The 15,900-nt window shown below is 38.6% G+C and overlaps 1 protein-coding gene and 1 pseudogene across 19 annotated transcripts in view; both read left to right on the top strand.

The window, feature by feature from the left end:
* NEK10 (NIMA related kinase 10) overlaps positions 1 to 15,900 on the top strand; it is a 225,778-nt gene that overhangs the window by 78,759 nt on the left and 131,119 nt on the right. For 17 of the 19 annotated variants that reach the window (XR_009611993.3, XR_009611995.3, XM_060638485.3 and 14 more), the window contains one exon: positions 13,494 to 13,569. Coding sequence is in view for 16 of the 19 variants with exons in the window: in XM_060638485.3 (XP_060494468.3) it covers positions 13,494 to 13,569 (76 nt within the window). In the remaining 3 variants the exon portion in view is untranslated. Of the gene's footprint in view, positions 1 to 13,493; positions 13,570 to 14,338; positions 14,617 to 15,900 lie in introns of those variants that run through there. The other 2 variants (XM_060638501.3, XM_060638504.3) reach the window with 2 other exon arrangements.
* On the top strand, positions 3,974 to 6,671 carry LOC132683010 (transcription factor BTF3-like; annotated as a pseudogene).

The raw sequence follows: 15,900 nt of genomic DNA, 5'->3' as shown, positions 1-15,900 counted from the left end.
TGCATACCCACGTAGCACCTGTGTAGTAAGGTGGCTACACGATTTCTGGGATTTCTCTTAGCCAGCAAATTGCCTTCATGTCACTGAGAAAGCAAGAATATTTTCTGTCAAGCCCACCGGGTTCCTTATATTGCTGCTAGGTCATGTGAAATAAGGAAATAGTGAAGCAAATTCAGTCAAATATAATTTCTAAAAAAAAATTTTAAGATTCTCATACCACCAGTGGGTCATTCTGTAATCCTGAGATTTGAACAGCAGTTGGCTTTGAGGAAAAGATGAGAATGGCAGTCCCAGGAAAGTTCGCGCAGGGTGTCCTGAAAGTCCTGGTCCTGACCAGATGATTGTTATGCTCTTCTGGTGAGATGAACTCATCGTAATCAACTGCATGAGGGAATAAGGAGGCATCGAATCTTACCATCTTAGGGAAAAAATGGAACTAAAATCTTCCCATTGTTGGGTTTATAAGGCCTATGAAAACATCAGAGACCAAGGATAGTGAAGTTTATTTTAGTGTATGTTTTCATATGGGCATATTGGGTTATGATTTAGTTCTCCAAGAAATTTTAATGTATAGGGTAGAATCTGATGTGTTCTGGACATGTTATTTTCATTCTGTGAGTTTTCCCAAAGCGTGTTCTCTGAAGCAGCATGGTGAGTAGGTGGGAGTGCCTATTTTTACAGAGACTAGTTCAACAGTACATGGTACTACACATCTGATCAGTCTGCCCAGCCTCGTAAGGGTACTGAAACCATTGGAGACTTTTGGACTCTATAGTCCTGTCATAAACTCTCTGTGTGTGTGTGTGTGTGTGTGTGTGTGTGTGTGTGTGAGAGAGAGAGAGAGAGAGCGAGCATGTGAGCAAAGGCCTGACTTCCTGTTTTTATCAGAATCTGACCCCTAGCATTCCTATTTAATATTAGAACTGTGTGTTTAAAGTTTCATTCATTATTCCAAGTAATCATAACCAGAACAAGCCCCACATTGAAAAATGATTTTAGAAGAGCTCATACTTAATAAGGACACTAGTTTCTCCAAGATTCTAGTCTACTGATAGATATCCTACAGTGTGAAATGATATGTGTGTGTGTACCAAAGAAATGAGGTTCCCTAGAATTCAGAAAGTACTTTTGTACCAGATATTGAATTTGTCATCCCAGAGCTCTTTGTTATAATACCTCCATCAATAAAAATCAATCAAATAATGATGCTGTTGAGAAAGAGAAACACTTTCACTCTGCCTCATCCAGGGAACGGCCTGCACTGGGGGCAGAAGCTTTGGAAGAGTCGGTGGCACAGTGGAAGAACTCAAAGAACTCACTGTACACCAGCATTAAACCTCCCCTTTTCCCTTGTTTAAGAAATTCTGTTTTAGACTTGATTAGAATTCCACTTGTTGAAGTAGAAATAATATTAATAACAGCTGAACTTCACTTGTAAGAAGGTCAAGGAGAGGTCTGGAGGGCAAGGATTAGAAATGTGAGTGGCCTTCAGAGGAGGAAGTGCCAACGAGACAGGGGTTTGTTGAGCATCTTTCTGGGAACCTTCTTCTCATCCCCCCCAGAGCCCCGCACAGAGAGGATGTTACTGATGATCCCGTTGCTGTGGAAGTTAGAGGCTGGCCTTCATTTACTAGGTCGGGAAGAAAGAGTAGAGAGATAGATGGGAGGGGGTTGCGAGGGGGACATCTTTCTGGCCTATTATACAGTTATGCTCACGTAGATGCCTCTGTCATTCCCTAGCACTACAGATATTTCAACTGATCATTTCCTGAAATTGTCACAGTCGTTCATGGTTTTGTATTGTACTCCGAGAAGATACTTTTATCATGGTAGAATTTTTAGCTGTGCTTTGAAGGAAAGGAGTAACCACCCACAGCTACATCTCTTAAGCTTTTACTGTGGGATGAAAGTTGTATGTTCATTACCTCTTCCAGTATCTGAGGCACATTCCCATATTCACAGATAATGGAAAGAGTTGGAGAGGATAGAAGACTTGCTCAATTCACCCAACTAATAGGTTGGCAGTGCCAGGGTTGAACCACATCTGGCTCTAGTGTTCACCTATTTGACAACTTGCTTTATAATATTCCCTTAGAAAGATCGTTTCAGGTAAAGAAAAAGGCATCCTTGAGTGCGTGGGGTGCTCATAATCGAGTACTGTGTAAGGATGAATCCAATAGTTTTGTTGAGGTGAGCATTTTAAGTTGGGCAGTCCGCCATCTGAACGTGGCCTGCAGGGTCTTGCATCATCTGGCCATATCCTTGATGGTCTACCCTCTAGCCAACCTGGCCTTTTTTCAGTTCTTCAGTGGACCATGCTCCCTTGATCACAGGACCTTCTATCAGTTCCTTAATGGATCATGTTTCCTTGATCACAGGACCTTTGCATATGCAGGTTCTTCTGCTATATGGCTTTCTCCACTTTCTCTTACCTAGTTAACTCCTGTCCTCTGTCTTCTATTCACTCAGTCACCATTTTGTCACAGTTTTTCCTGATCACCTGTGTCTCCTATGTTACTCTCTCATAACATCATATATCTACCTGATTTTTAGTGACCTTGTCAGAATTATAAATTTATATATGTGATTCTTTGTTAATTGTGTATCTGTACCATGGGTCCCTATGGGCTGTCAACTTACATAATTTCTGATCTGGATACTGTCTTATCTTTAGTACCTATCCCAGTACCTGACACGCAGTAGATAATTAGTGTGTATTTATGGACAAATATGTGAATCAGTGAATAAATGGACAGTCTTGAAGGCATAGAGCAGCTGGAAACTTTATAAACAATAACAAACAGGAGATGTTCTGGTACTTATATGGGGGCTTGCTGTGATGAAGACGGGGGTTGGTAGATTGTTCCATTGTTAAATACTCTGTGGAATGGATTAGAAGGAAAAGTTTCCTGATGAGCTGCACCTAGGTTCTTGTAGGAAGAGGGAGGGCCTGGGCTCCTGGCACATTTAAACTGTGGTTGCAGACTCAAAAGAAAGGTTCAGATACAAGAGCTGAGGAGTCGATGAACATAGGGGCAAAAGAGACAAGGCAGAGCTTTCAGGCCAAGAAAATGGGGAAGATAAGATGCCATCTCTACTTCGGATATCCCAGATGACCGTGAACGATAAGCTCGGTCTGCGGTGCAAAGGGCCAGGTGCCACCTAGAGCTGGGGATGAAGTGGTGTGGCTGTGAATTTGGCCACTGCCGGCACGGGTGGTGGGGGGAGCCTGTGGAGGGGGATGGGAATGCCTTACATCTGTACTATTTTACAAAATACTTCTTACCTGTTGTCAGGTTGTTGGAGCAACCCCTTGCAAAGGGTAAGTTTCATAAGCTCTTTTTGAGAAAACCGAGTAGTTGAGTTATGGGTCCAATGTCACATAGATAGTAAACGACCGAGCAAGAATTGAGGGACTCAACCAGAGACCGCACACCTTTTCTCTCTGGAGGTTGACAGCAAGGCTGTAGTGCAAACAGGCTACAGTTTTAGCATTTTCTGTATCGTTCATTCTATCAAGGGAGAGATTGCTGTACCCCTTTCTGCGGTATAATGTGCTGCACGTAAGATGTTGCCATTTTGAATTTCTATGATAGCACATGAATGCTTTTATGACCGCAGTTTCTGAAATAAATCCTTTTCCTCTACTCCAAATATGACCACAAATGTAGGACAAGTAATAGAAACATTACTGCTACTACGAAAATTTTCCAAATGGCCAAACAATATTAGCTTTTGTTCTCTTCATGAATACTTGTCAACCATCTGTGTGTTTTCAGAGAGCCATCTGAGTTTCCGCCATTATCTACAATACATGGAGTGGGTAGAATCTTTGTGAATACCACTCCTTAGTTTTGGCCTTTCAAAATCAATGGCATTTTTATAAAAAGAAGATAATTTCTATGTAGCACTGGAACTAAAAGTCAAAGTATTATTTTAGATTGTAATTTCATAAAGTCTCTGTGTGCTAAAATTATAGTGAGCTCCTAAAAATATTGATATACTGTACTATTTCTACTAATTTTCTCCAGTATACAGTAGAGGAACGGGAAGATTACAGCAAGAAATCTAACTTGTGGAAGTCTTAGAACACTTCATAAAACTTAGCCCTCTACTGTTTCTCATTTCTCCTACTGGACTGAGAGGATAGATACATATTTAGATAGGTATTTAGATAGATGGATGATAGATGGATAGATAGACAGACAGACAGACAGACAGACAGACATGGATATACAGTTTACCCTTGAACACCATGGGTTTAAACTGTGTGGGTCCACTTATCATGGATTTTTTTTAAATAAATAGAGTACAGTATTGTAAATGTATTTTTTTTCTTCCTTACTATGTTCTTAGTAACATTTTTTGGGGTCTGCCTTTACTTTATTGTAGGAATATGGTATATAATACATATAATGTACATAGTGTGTGCTAGTTGATAGTTTATGTTATAAGGCTTCTGGTCAACAGTTGGCTATTAGTAAGGTCTTGGAGAAGTCAAAAGTTATACATGGAATTTTTACTGTGCTGGGGGTCAGTACCCCATCCCTCGCATTGTTCAAGGCTCAACTGTATATCTATATATGTATCAAAAGATATGTATCTGTCAATATATGGTGCTAAACAACACAAAGTATGGATCTTGTGTACTGGTTAGAAATGATAGACCCTAAATACGTAAGGGAATATGAAACACACAAAAATAGAAATGCTGACCCTGGTCTCCCTTATGGTCCCATTTCTGCTCTAACAAGATGAAAGAAAATATCATGAACCAGGAGAAACTCGCCAAACCGCAAGCGCGAGTGCACATTGGTGGGGAAGGAACTGCTCCCGGAAAGAAGAAGGTGGTTCATACAATGGCTACAGCAGCTGATAAAAAATTTCAGTTCTCCTTAAAGAAGTAAGGGGTAAACGGGGCACCTGGGTGGCTCATTCGGTTGGTTGTCCGACTTCAGCTCAGGTCACGATCCCACGGTTTGTGAGTTCGAGCCCCGCGTTGGGCTCTGTGCTGACAGCTTGGGGCCTGGAGTCTGCTTCAGGTTCTGTGTCTCCCTCTCTCTCTCTGCTCCTCCCCTGCTCACTCTCTGTCTCTGTCTCAAAAATAAATAAACACTAAAAAAAAAAAAAAAAAAGAAAAGAAAAAAGAAAAGAAGTTAGGGGTAAACAATATCTCTGGTATTGAAGAGGCGAACATATTCACAAACCAAGGAGCAGGGATCCGCTTTAACAAGCCTAAAGTTCAGGCATCCCTGGCAGTGAACACTTCACCGTTCACAGGCCGTGCTGAGACAAAGCAGCTGGCTGAAATACTGCCCAGCATCTCAAACAGACATGGTGCAGACAGTCTGACTAGTTAAGCAGACTGGCTAAAGCTCTGCCTACACGATCTGTGGATGGGAAAGCACCACTCACTGCCGGAGAGGTTGATGGTGATGAGGCTCCAGATCTTGTGGAGAAGTTAGATGAAGCTTCCAAGCAGGAAGCAAACTGAATGGAGTCAACTTCTGAAGAAGATACAACTTGAAGAAGTTATCAAGAGCTGCTATTTTGCATTGTGACTGCTTTTTTAAAATTTTGTCCAGGATCTGATAAAATCTAGATCTCTAATATTTTTAAGCCCAAGCCCCTTGGACACTGCCGCTCTTTTCAGTGTTTGCATATACACAATCCATTCTTTGCAGTTAATTAAACTAAAGAAGCCTGGGAATAAGGTTTGAAGCAAGGTTAATAAAGTTCTTTGCCTAGGATGTGTTTTATTTTGTATTTCATTGACACTGATTTGTACACAGAAAGCAAAGTTGTTTATAGAAAGCTAATCATGGCATGTAATATGGCTGGTAATCTTTGATGAAATTTGATTAAAGATTTTATTTTACTTTTTAAATACTTAAAACAATTTTTTTTTTGTTTATTTTGAGAGAGAAAGAGAGAGAGAGAGAGCCAGCATGAGTAGGGGAGGGACAGAGCGAGAAGGAGAGAGAATCCCAAGCAGGCTCCACACTGTCAGCAGTGTGCCTGATGCTGAGCTTAGATTCATGAATCGTGAGATCATGACCTGAGCTGAAATCAAGAGTTGGATGCTTAACGAACTGAGCCACCCAGGCGTTCCAATTAAAGATTTTAAATGGCAGTATAATGTAAAGAATAATTTCAGATAATGAAATTCATTAATCAAATAAATGTAATAGACAAGTATTAAAGAAGGGGACATATTCACGGGTAGTATGGTCAAGAAAGACATTTCTGAAAACCCGGATAATATATGGTCTTATGTACCTGGTAGGAGTTTGGCTTTTATTCTTAGTATTTATCAGAATCCTTTGTAGAACTTTAACTTTGTGAGTAGTGGTATCTGCTCTTGGTTCTTCCAAGATCATTTCGGCTGTGGCATGGAGATTTGTGTTTTGGAAGAAGCCATGGAAGCAGGAATCTGTTCAGGAGGTATTGTTCGGGACCCTACGTGAGTGTTCATGGTGGTTTGGCCTAGAGTGGTAGCAGTTGTATTGATTTTTCGTTCCTGTGTAATAAATTGCTGCAACATTTAATGGCTTAAAACAACAAACCTTTATTTTCTCACCATTTCTGAAAAACAGGAATCCAGGAGCAGCTTAGCTGGGTGGTTCCAGCTCAGGGGCTCTCATGAGATTCCAGTAGAGCTGTCAGCCCTGGCTGCATCTGAAGCCTTGACTCAGAGCCAAAAAGGCTCATTCACTTGCCTGGCAAGTGGGCTGGAACTGGGCCTCTCACCCTCCAGGCTGCTCTTCTGTAGCTGGGCCTTTTCTGCAGACTAGCCTGGACTGTTTTACATGGCTTAGGCACAAATTTCGTAACTACAAACTCAAAACCGTAATATATAAAAGAAAAAAAAATTAATTGAATTTTATCAAAGTTTAAAACTTCTGTTGTATGAAAGGTATTATTAAGAGAATGAAGACAAGCTTCAGACTGGGAGAAAATATTTACAAATCAGATACCTGATGTGTGTAAGTACCTGATGGAGAATTTGTATCCAAACTCAATCATAAGAAAACAAACAACCCAGTCAAAAAACGGGCCAATTTCTGAACGTTACTTCACTAAAGATACACAGATGGCAAATAAGTACATGAAATATGTTAAGCACTGTTAGTTATTAGGGAAGTGGAAATTAAAGCTATACTTAGCTATCACTACACACTTACTAGAGTGCTATTAAAAACAAAAAACCAAGGGGCCCCTGGGTGGCTCAGTTGGTAGAACAAGCAACTTTTGGTTTGGTTTGAAGTAGGCTTCACCCAGCGGCCCCTGGGCATGCAACTCTTGATCTCAGGGTCATTCGTTCAAGTCCCATGTTGGACCTAGAGCTTACTTAAAAATATACACACGTAAAAAAAAAGTAAATAAATAAACAAACACATAAATAAAGAAATAAACAAACCTGACAACACAAATGCCGGTGAAGATGTAGAAGCAACTAGAATTCATACGTTTGTGGTGAGAAAACATTGGAAAATATTTTGGTTTGATGGTTTTTAAAAAACGTAACATTTTTATTGTATCACCCACTAATCTCACTCCAAGGAATTAAAGAGAAATTAAAAATTCTGTTTGCAAAAATTTGCATGCAAATATCATACTTACTTGTACCTCTAGTATACTCTTGAATAAGAATGGTGAGAGCAGACATTCTTGCCTTAGTTTCTTTTCTTCTCTTTTTTTTTCTGTTTTCTTTCTTGTACCTTGAGTTAATACTACCTTGTCTTAATTACAATACCTTCAAATAATTTTTAATATCTTGTAGGAAACTGTGTTGTCTTCTAATCAAAATCCATGGCTCCTTTTGGTCTTTTCTATTTTTATTAAGTACACTAATTTTACACTTAATTTGTGAAATCCTTCCCAAAATATTTGGAGGCATTTCACTGGAATTGCATATATTAGTTTAAGAAGAATGGCATCGCTATAACATTGAGAATTCCAATTCTTGAACTTGGAGTTTCCATTAATTTTAGCCTTCATTAATGACTCTGTAACAAAATTTTATAATTTTCCCTGCATAGATTTTTCACATCTTTTGTCATATTATTCTTAGATATTTGTGTCTCTGTCACTGTACTAGTATGTTTCCCCCTCCTCTTCTCCCCCTCCTCGTTTTTCTTCTTTTTCATCTCCGTCTCTGTCTTCTTCTTCTTTGTCTTCATCTTCAGAAGGAAACAGAAAACAGAAATGTTTTTGCTTTATTTTAAAAATTGAGTTATCAAGGGCACATTAAAAAGTGCTGTTGTGACACTCTCTCCAACATCTACGTCAACATATTAATAAGATTGCCACAGGGGCGCCTGGGTGGCGCAGTCGGTTAAGCGTCCGACTTCAGCCAGGTCACGATCTCGCGGTCCGTGAGTTCGAGCCCCGCGTCAGGCTCTGGGCTGATGGCTCGGAGCCTGGAGCCTGTTTCCGATTCTGTGTCTCCCTCTCTCTCTGCCCCTCCCCCGTTCATGCTCTGTCTCTCTCTGTCCCAAAAATAAATAAAAAAAAGTTGAAAAAAAAAAAATTTAAAAAAAGATTGCCACATCTTTTTTATTTAAATTTTTTAATGTTTATTTCTGAGAGAGAGAGAGAGAGCGTGCGCGAGCATGAGCGGGAGAGGGGCAGAGAGGGAGACACAGAATCTGAAGCAGGCTCCAGGCTCCCAGCTGTCAGCACAGAGCCCGACACAGGACTCGAACCCACAAACTGTGAGATCATGGCCTGAGCTGAAGTCGGACACTTACCTGACTGAGCTACCCAGGTGCCCCAAGATTGCCACATCTTTTATTTGTTTGTTTTTTTAATAGATATAATTGACATACACCATGATATTACTTTCAGGTGTACAACATAATAACCTGGTGCTTGTATGTATTGTAAAATGATCACCGCAACAAATCTTGTTGACATCCAGCCTTGTTTTTGAACTTAAAGGAAAAATATTTAATCTTTTAGCATTAAGTAGAAAGTTAGCTGTACTTTTTTGTAGATGCCCTTTATCAGGTTAAGGAAATGAACGTCTATTTATACTTTGTTGAAAACAATAGATGTTGGATTTTATCAAATCCTTTTTTTTTAAATTTTTTTAATGTTTATTTACTTTTGAGATAGAGAGAGATAGAGCATGAACAGAGGAGGGTCAGAGAGAGAGAGGGAGACACAGAATCTGAAACAGGCTCCAAGCCCCGAGCTGTCAGCACAGAGCCAGGCGGGGCTCGAACTCAAGGATCACGAGATCATGACCTGAGCGGAAGTCGGACGCTCAACCGACTGAGCCACCCAGGCACCCCTATCAAATCCTTTTCATACATATGGTCATATGATTTTCCTTCTTTATTGTATTGATTTGGTGAACTGTACTGATTGATTTTTAAATGTTGAATCAGGCATGTATTTCTGGCATAATGGTCCCTATGTATTTATTCTTTTTATCTATGTCTAGATTTTATTTGCCTATATTTTGTTGATTTTTTTGTGTCTATTTTCATGGGGAATAGCATTCTGCATTTTTCTTTTCTTGTAATGTCTTTGGCTTTGGTTTCTGAGTAATGTTGGCTTTATAAAATGAGTTGGGAAGTGTTCTTTCCTCTTGTATTTTCTAGTTGAGTTTGTGCAGAATTGATATTTATTTCTTAAATGTTTGAAATGATCTGGGCCTAATTTTTCTTTGTTGGCAGTATAATGTTTTGATAAGGATTTTATGATTTTGATAAGCCTGATTCACATGTGACTGTTAATTTCTCCCGGTGAGACCATAAGCAAGTTACTTAATCTCTGAGTAAACTGAACCTCAGTTTCCTAATTTATAAATTAGTGGCTATGAAGATTGAATCATGATATGTATCAGTTGTTCAATCCTTTATTATCCTATACTTACATATGTTAATTTATCCAGATTTTACTATTGTACTATACTACTTACTACTATTTATGCTATTTTTTTCAAATTTTTATTTAAATTCTAGTTAGCATATAGTGTAATATTGGTTTCAGGAGTAGAATTTAATGATTCATCACTTACATATAATACCCAGTGCTCATCATAATAAGTGCCCTCCTTAATACCCATCATTCATTTAGCCCAACCCTCACCCATCTCTCTCCATCAGCACTCAGTTTGTTCTCTATCATTCAGAGTCTCTTATGGTTTGCTTTCCTCTCTTTTCTTTTCCCCTTCCCATATGTTCATCTGTTTTGTTTCTTAAATTCTACATATGAGGAAAATCACATGGTGTTTGTCTTTCTCTGGCTGATTAATTTCACTTAGCACAATATATTCTAGCTCCATCCATGTCATTGGAAATGGCAAGATTTCATTCTTTTTGATGTCTGAGTAGTAGTATATTGTATATATATATACATCTTCTTTATTCATTCGTCAGTCGATGGACACTGGATTCTTTCCATAGTTTGGCTATTGTTGATAATACTGCTATAAACATCAGGCAGCATGTACCCCTTTGAAACTGTATTTTTTTAATCCTTTGTGTAAATAGTAGTAGTGCAATTGCTGGGTCGTAGGGTAGATCTATTTTTAACTTTTTGAGGAACTCCATACTATTTCCCAGAGTGGCTGCACCAGTTTGCATTCCCACCAACAGTATAAGAGGGTTCCCCCTTTCTCTGCATCCTCACCAATATCTGTTGTTTCCTGTGTTGTTAATTTTAGCCATTCTGATAGATGTGAGGTGATATCTCATTGTGGTTTTGATTTGTGTTTCCCTGATGATGAGTGATGTTGAGCATCTTTTCATGTGTCTGTTAGCCATCTGGATGTCTTCTTTGGAAAAATGTCTATTCATGTCCTCTGCCCATTTCTTAACTGGATTATTTGTTTTTTGGGTGTTGAGTTTGATAGGTTCGTTACAGATTTTGGATACTAACCCTTTATCCAATATATAATTCTTCTCCCATTCCGTAGGCTACCTTTTAGTTTTGCTGGTTGTTTCCTTCACTGTGCAGAAGCTTTTTATCTTGATGAGGTCCCAATAGTTCATGTTTGCTTTTGTTTCCTTTGCCTCTAGCTATGTGTCTAGTAAGAAGCTGCTGCTGCTGAGGTCAAAGAGGTTGCTGCCTGTGTTCTCCTTTAGGATTTTGATGGTTTCCTGGCTCACATTTAGGTCTTTCATCCATTTTGAGTTTACTTTTGTGTATGGTATTAGAAAGTGGTCCAGTTTCATTCTTCTGCAGGTTGCCGTCCAGTTTTGCCAACACCATTTTTTGAAGAGACTGTCTTTTTTCCATTGGATATTCTTTCCTGCCAGAGAATTAGTTGTCAAAGATTAGTTGGCCATACATTTGTGGATTCATTTTTGGGTTTTCTATTCTGTTCCACTGATCTATGTGTCTGTTCCTATGCCAGTACCATACTGTCTTGATGACTACAGCTTTGTAATATAGCTTGAGGTCTGGAATCATGATGCCTTCTGCTTTTCTTTTCTTTTTCAGGATTGCTTTGGTTATTCAGGGCCTTTAGGGGTTACATACGAATTTTAGGATTATTTGTTCTAGCTTTGTGGAAAATGCTGGTGGTATTTTGATAGGGATTGCATTAAATATGTAGATTACTTTGGGTAGTATAGACATTTCAATAATGTTCTTCCATGGAATTTTTTCCCATTTCTCTGTGTCCCCTTCAATTTCTTTCATAAGTATTCTATAGTTTTCATTACCATCCAGATCTTTTACCCCTTTGGTTAGGTTTATTCCTAGGTACCATATTGGTTTTGATGCAATTGTAAATGGGATTGATTTCTTGATTTATTTTTTTGCTGCTTCATTGTTGGTATATAGAATTGCAACAGATTTCTGTACATTGATTTTATATCCTATGATTTGCTGAATTTATGTATTAGTTCTAGCAAATTTTTTGGTGGAGTCTTTCAGTTTTTCGACATAGAATGTCATGTCATCTGCAAATAGTGAAAGTTTGACTTCTTCCTTGTTTATTCGGGTGTTTATGCTATTATAATCCTTATTTTACAGGTAAGCAAGCTACCACAAAGGGAGATTCAGTAACTTGACCAGGGTTACTCTGGTAGCACATAATAGAGCCAGGATTTGAATTGAGACTGTCCGGTTCCTGGGTTACTGCTTTTAAGTGCTAAGCTGCACTAACTATAAAAATACCTATCTTTCAGGATTACTATTAGTATTAAATTAGACAATTCATGTAAGCAGCAAAATTTGTGTTATTTCAAAGTTGTAGTTTAGTAAATGGACATTGTTATTAATAATGTCAATTATTGTTAGTTTGAAGTCTAACTATTTTGGGATATTTTCAACCTGAAAGACCTATTGGTATGGATACATTATCAAACACTCTCATTCAAGTTCACTGCAGTGAAATTCCATCAGCATTGGGTGCACTGTACAAAGTGGTATTGTGAACATCAAATCTTATTAGGCATAGCAACTTGAATTCTTGCCCTGGTTCAGCACTTTTTTGTGTAATCCTGGTAAATAAGTCTCTTGGAATGTTAGTAAGTCTGTATAGTGAGGCTATGAAGAATATCTCTTTGTATCTCTTTGACCTAAGTTGTTGAGTGGTTTAAAAAAGTATCTAAAGGTGCATTGGAAAGTACAGCTAGTGCTAATATGAAATATAAATATTTGGTGTTCTAAGTTAAAAATCAAAAAAATCAAAATCCTTTGTTGATATATACATATATTGAGATGATTCTTAATATCATTATTTACTATGGCTTAATACAGTTTGTTGCCATTTAGTATCAGATTTTTCAGATCTTCATGGTGGTTATTCAAGCTTATATTATTTTTTATTTTAGCTTCCTTCCTTCCTTCCTTCCTTCCTTCCTCTCTCTCTCTCTCTCTCTTTCTTTCTTTCTTCCTTTCTTTCTTCCAGATGAGGTGATGCCTGGCATATGCCAAAATATTAGATTCACTTTGTTTATTTGAAAATTACAAAGATAACCTAAAAGGTGGCATCATCAGCTCAATAAGTACTTTGCCCTATTTTTTAGTCAGCAAGACTTATTTTAGTGTTTTAGTGATATATCTCATTATTTCAAAGTATGTAATGCAATGGGGTGCCTGGGTGGTTCAGCTGGTTAAGCCTCTGACTCTTGGTCTCGGCTCAGGTCGTGATCTTGTGGTTTGTGAATTTGAGCCCTGCATTGGAGTCCACACTGTCAGATTGGATCCTGTTTGGGATTCTCTCTCCCCCCCTTTCTCTGGCCTCCCCACGTGTACTTTTTCTCTCTCTCAAAATAAATCAATAAACTTTAAAAAATTAAAAAGAAAACAAAGTATATAGTGCAATGACCTATTGTATGTATGTTATTAATTAAGGCTGAGAGTGGTGTGGAAGATTGACACATGGGGCATTTTGACAGAAGGTTATAAAAAAGCTTTCTGTTGTGAACTTTAATAGTTATTGTACAGAATGCCAAAAGCTAAGGAACCATGATAATGTAGGGAAAGTATAATAACATTGCTTTTTTTTTTTTTTTTGTGAATTATAGCTGACTTTGGGCTGGCAAAGCAAAAACAAGAAAACAGTAAACTAACATCTGTTGTTGGAACAATCCTGTATTCCTGGTAAGGACAATTATTTTATGGTTCTCAAACATCATACTTAACTGATTTAGGCTTTAGTTTCATGTCTTGGCTTGCAAAGGAAAGATGCCTTTCGAAAAAGAAGCTCATTTAATGTTCAGCTCAATTACCCAGATAATACACATGCACACAATTATACATCATTATGTACATTTGAAACAACAACAAAAAATTATCTTTCCTCTAAGGTGACTCTGCCCCTCACGGGGACTGCTTTTATTATTTGTAAATCCAAATGATCCTTGGCATATAGTGGGTGTGCAATTTTTGTTTATGAATCTATGAATGACCTAGTAGACTTGCTACTCATCATGACACTTGGAATATTGTATTGCACTTACTTGAAAAATGACTGTTTTTTTCTCTTTGCCTGTAAACATCCAAGGGCAGGAGAAAGGTTTTTTTGTGTCCTAATACATATCCTAGCATCTAGCTAATAATGGGTGCTGAATAAAGTTTATTATGTGAATGAATAAATGATGACATATATATATATATACTTAGACATATGTTTATAAAGCTGTTTGCTTCTTGGGGAAATGAATGTTTATATTTTGATGAATTAAGACCCTTGTAACTTATTTAATGTGCTTCGAGGGTTCCTTTACCATCCTTTAATTATTAGGAAGTAAGAATTTTCTTTTGTTGATCACATATCATTTGTTCATGAATCTTTTGAAGTTAATAAACAGATAAAGTAGTCCGTAGACCTAACAGATTCAGGGAAATAGTCTTAAATCTTATTCAACAGGTCAAGCAATCAAGACACTTCCATCTTCTTTTTTTAATCTAGTCTGTTGTTGTGCAATTGATTCCTGGGGATAGAATTCAGAATAAATCTTCTCAAGGGAGGGTGGAAATTCTCCGTAAGTAACAGTCTCATTTGAAAAAGTCCTTTCCTACAGAAATGTTCAGAAGAGTGTGAGCGTTCTGGCCAGGGTTCTGACACTGCTGGCCACTATTCTCTCAAGTTGTAATTGTTCCAAAGTTAAGACGTCTCTTAATAAATTGCTTGACATGTGCAGTTCCTTTTGAATTTTCCATATCCTCATTTTCTGAATTTGTGAATTGGACAGAAATAAAGCAGATGTATTTTATGGTCCCTGCTCTGAGTCTCATACCTCCCTGCCTTTTAAAGAATTGTCTCTTTAGCCATCCCCAGAGTGTTTCCCTCCAAATTCTGTAATCTTTGTGCAATCCTGAGCTTCTCTGAGCCTATTAACGTGGACGGGGGATGTCTGTCCCTGCCCTGCAGGGTCCTGAGAGTTCCACGAGTCTGATGTGCCCCTGGTGTTTGCCCTTTCCTTTTGCCTTTGCTTCCTCAGATATTACCTTATTTAATGGAAGAAAGTTCTGTTTATCAACTCTGGTAGGAGGTGCCTCAGAGCATTCTTTATGCTGTATGTCAGCTGCTAGATAAGTGGTTTGTGCACACTGGACTGATTGTGCTGGAACACAAGGTCAATAAAAGCCCCTTTCCTTCCTCTGATTTGATTCATTATGAGGCAGGGTCATTGTTATCCTTCTCGTGGAAAATAATCCCCAAATATGGTCTTTGGTTCCGATATGTATCTGTATGTCTTACTTCAGTTCCAGAGTCCAAGACTGCACCCTATCTTCAATTGCATTTTCAGAGCAGATGTTAGAGTTTGAAGCTCTGAGAAACATTTTAGGCTCGTTCTTCATGCAACACTTGTTTGGGACTTCTGGATGATAAGCAAGTGTGAGCTAATGTAAACAGAAAACTTTGACTGCTCTTGGAATGGGAATTCTTTGAGACTTTATTGCTTAGCCTAATTTCATTCACATTATAACATTAGATAATTTAAGACAAAGCTGGGGACCTTTCCATTGGATGGATCAAAATAAACCTGTATGTAAACCTGAGCAAGCAGAGACAAAGTAAAGCACACCCAACTGTTGACTGCACCTCTTTCATTCTTAAAAATGCTGTCATGTACCCAGAACTCTGAAACTCTTAAATGGCTTAAAACACTTCAGGAGCTTCCAGTTGCCCATAATTTAAAGGCCAAGTCCTCAGTATGACTACAAGCCCACGACCCTGCACACTGTAGCCTCTGCCAAGTCATCAGCTTTACTTTAGCCTGGACCTCCCTCGGTGGATCTCTAGCTGTTGCCTATGTGTTCCCACTGACCACAGGGCTTTAGCAAATGCTGCTCCTGCTGCCTGGAATACTCTTTTTCCCACTGGCCATCTGGTTAATTCTTTCTCATCCTCCACGACTCAGCTGGAATGTAGTCTCCTTAGGTAACCACCCCCACCCCCCGACCCCAGCCAGAGCAGGTTTCCCC

The sequence above is a fragment of the Panthera onca genome, chromosome C2 (assembly GCF_046562875.1).
Source record: "Panthera onca isolate mPanOnc1 chromosome C2, mPanOnc1 haplotype 2, whole genome shotgun sequence".
In the NCBI taxonomy this organism is placed as follows: Eukaryota; Metazoa; Chordata; class Mammalia; order Carnivora; family Felidae; genus Panthera; species Panthera onca.
Note: the sequence above shows the minus strand (reverse complement) of the source record. Positions and strands in the feature narration are given on the sequence as shown.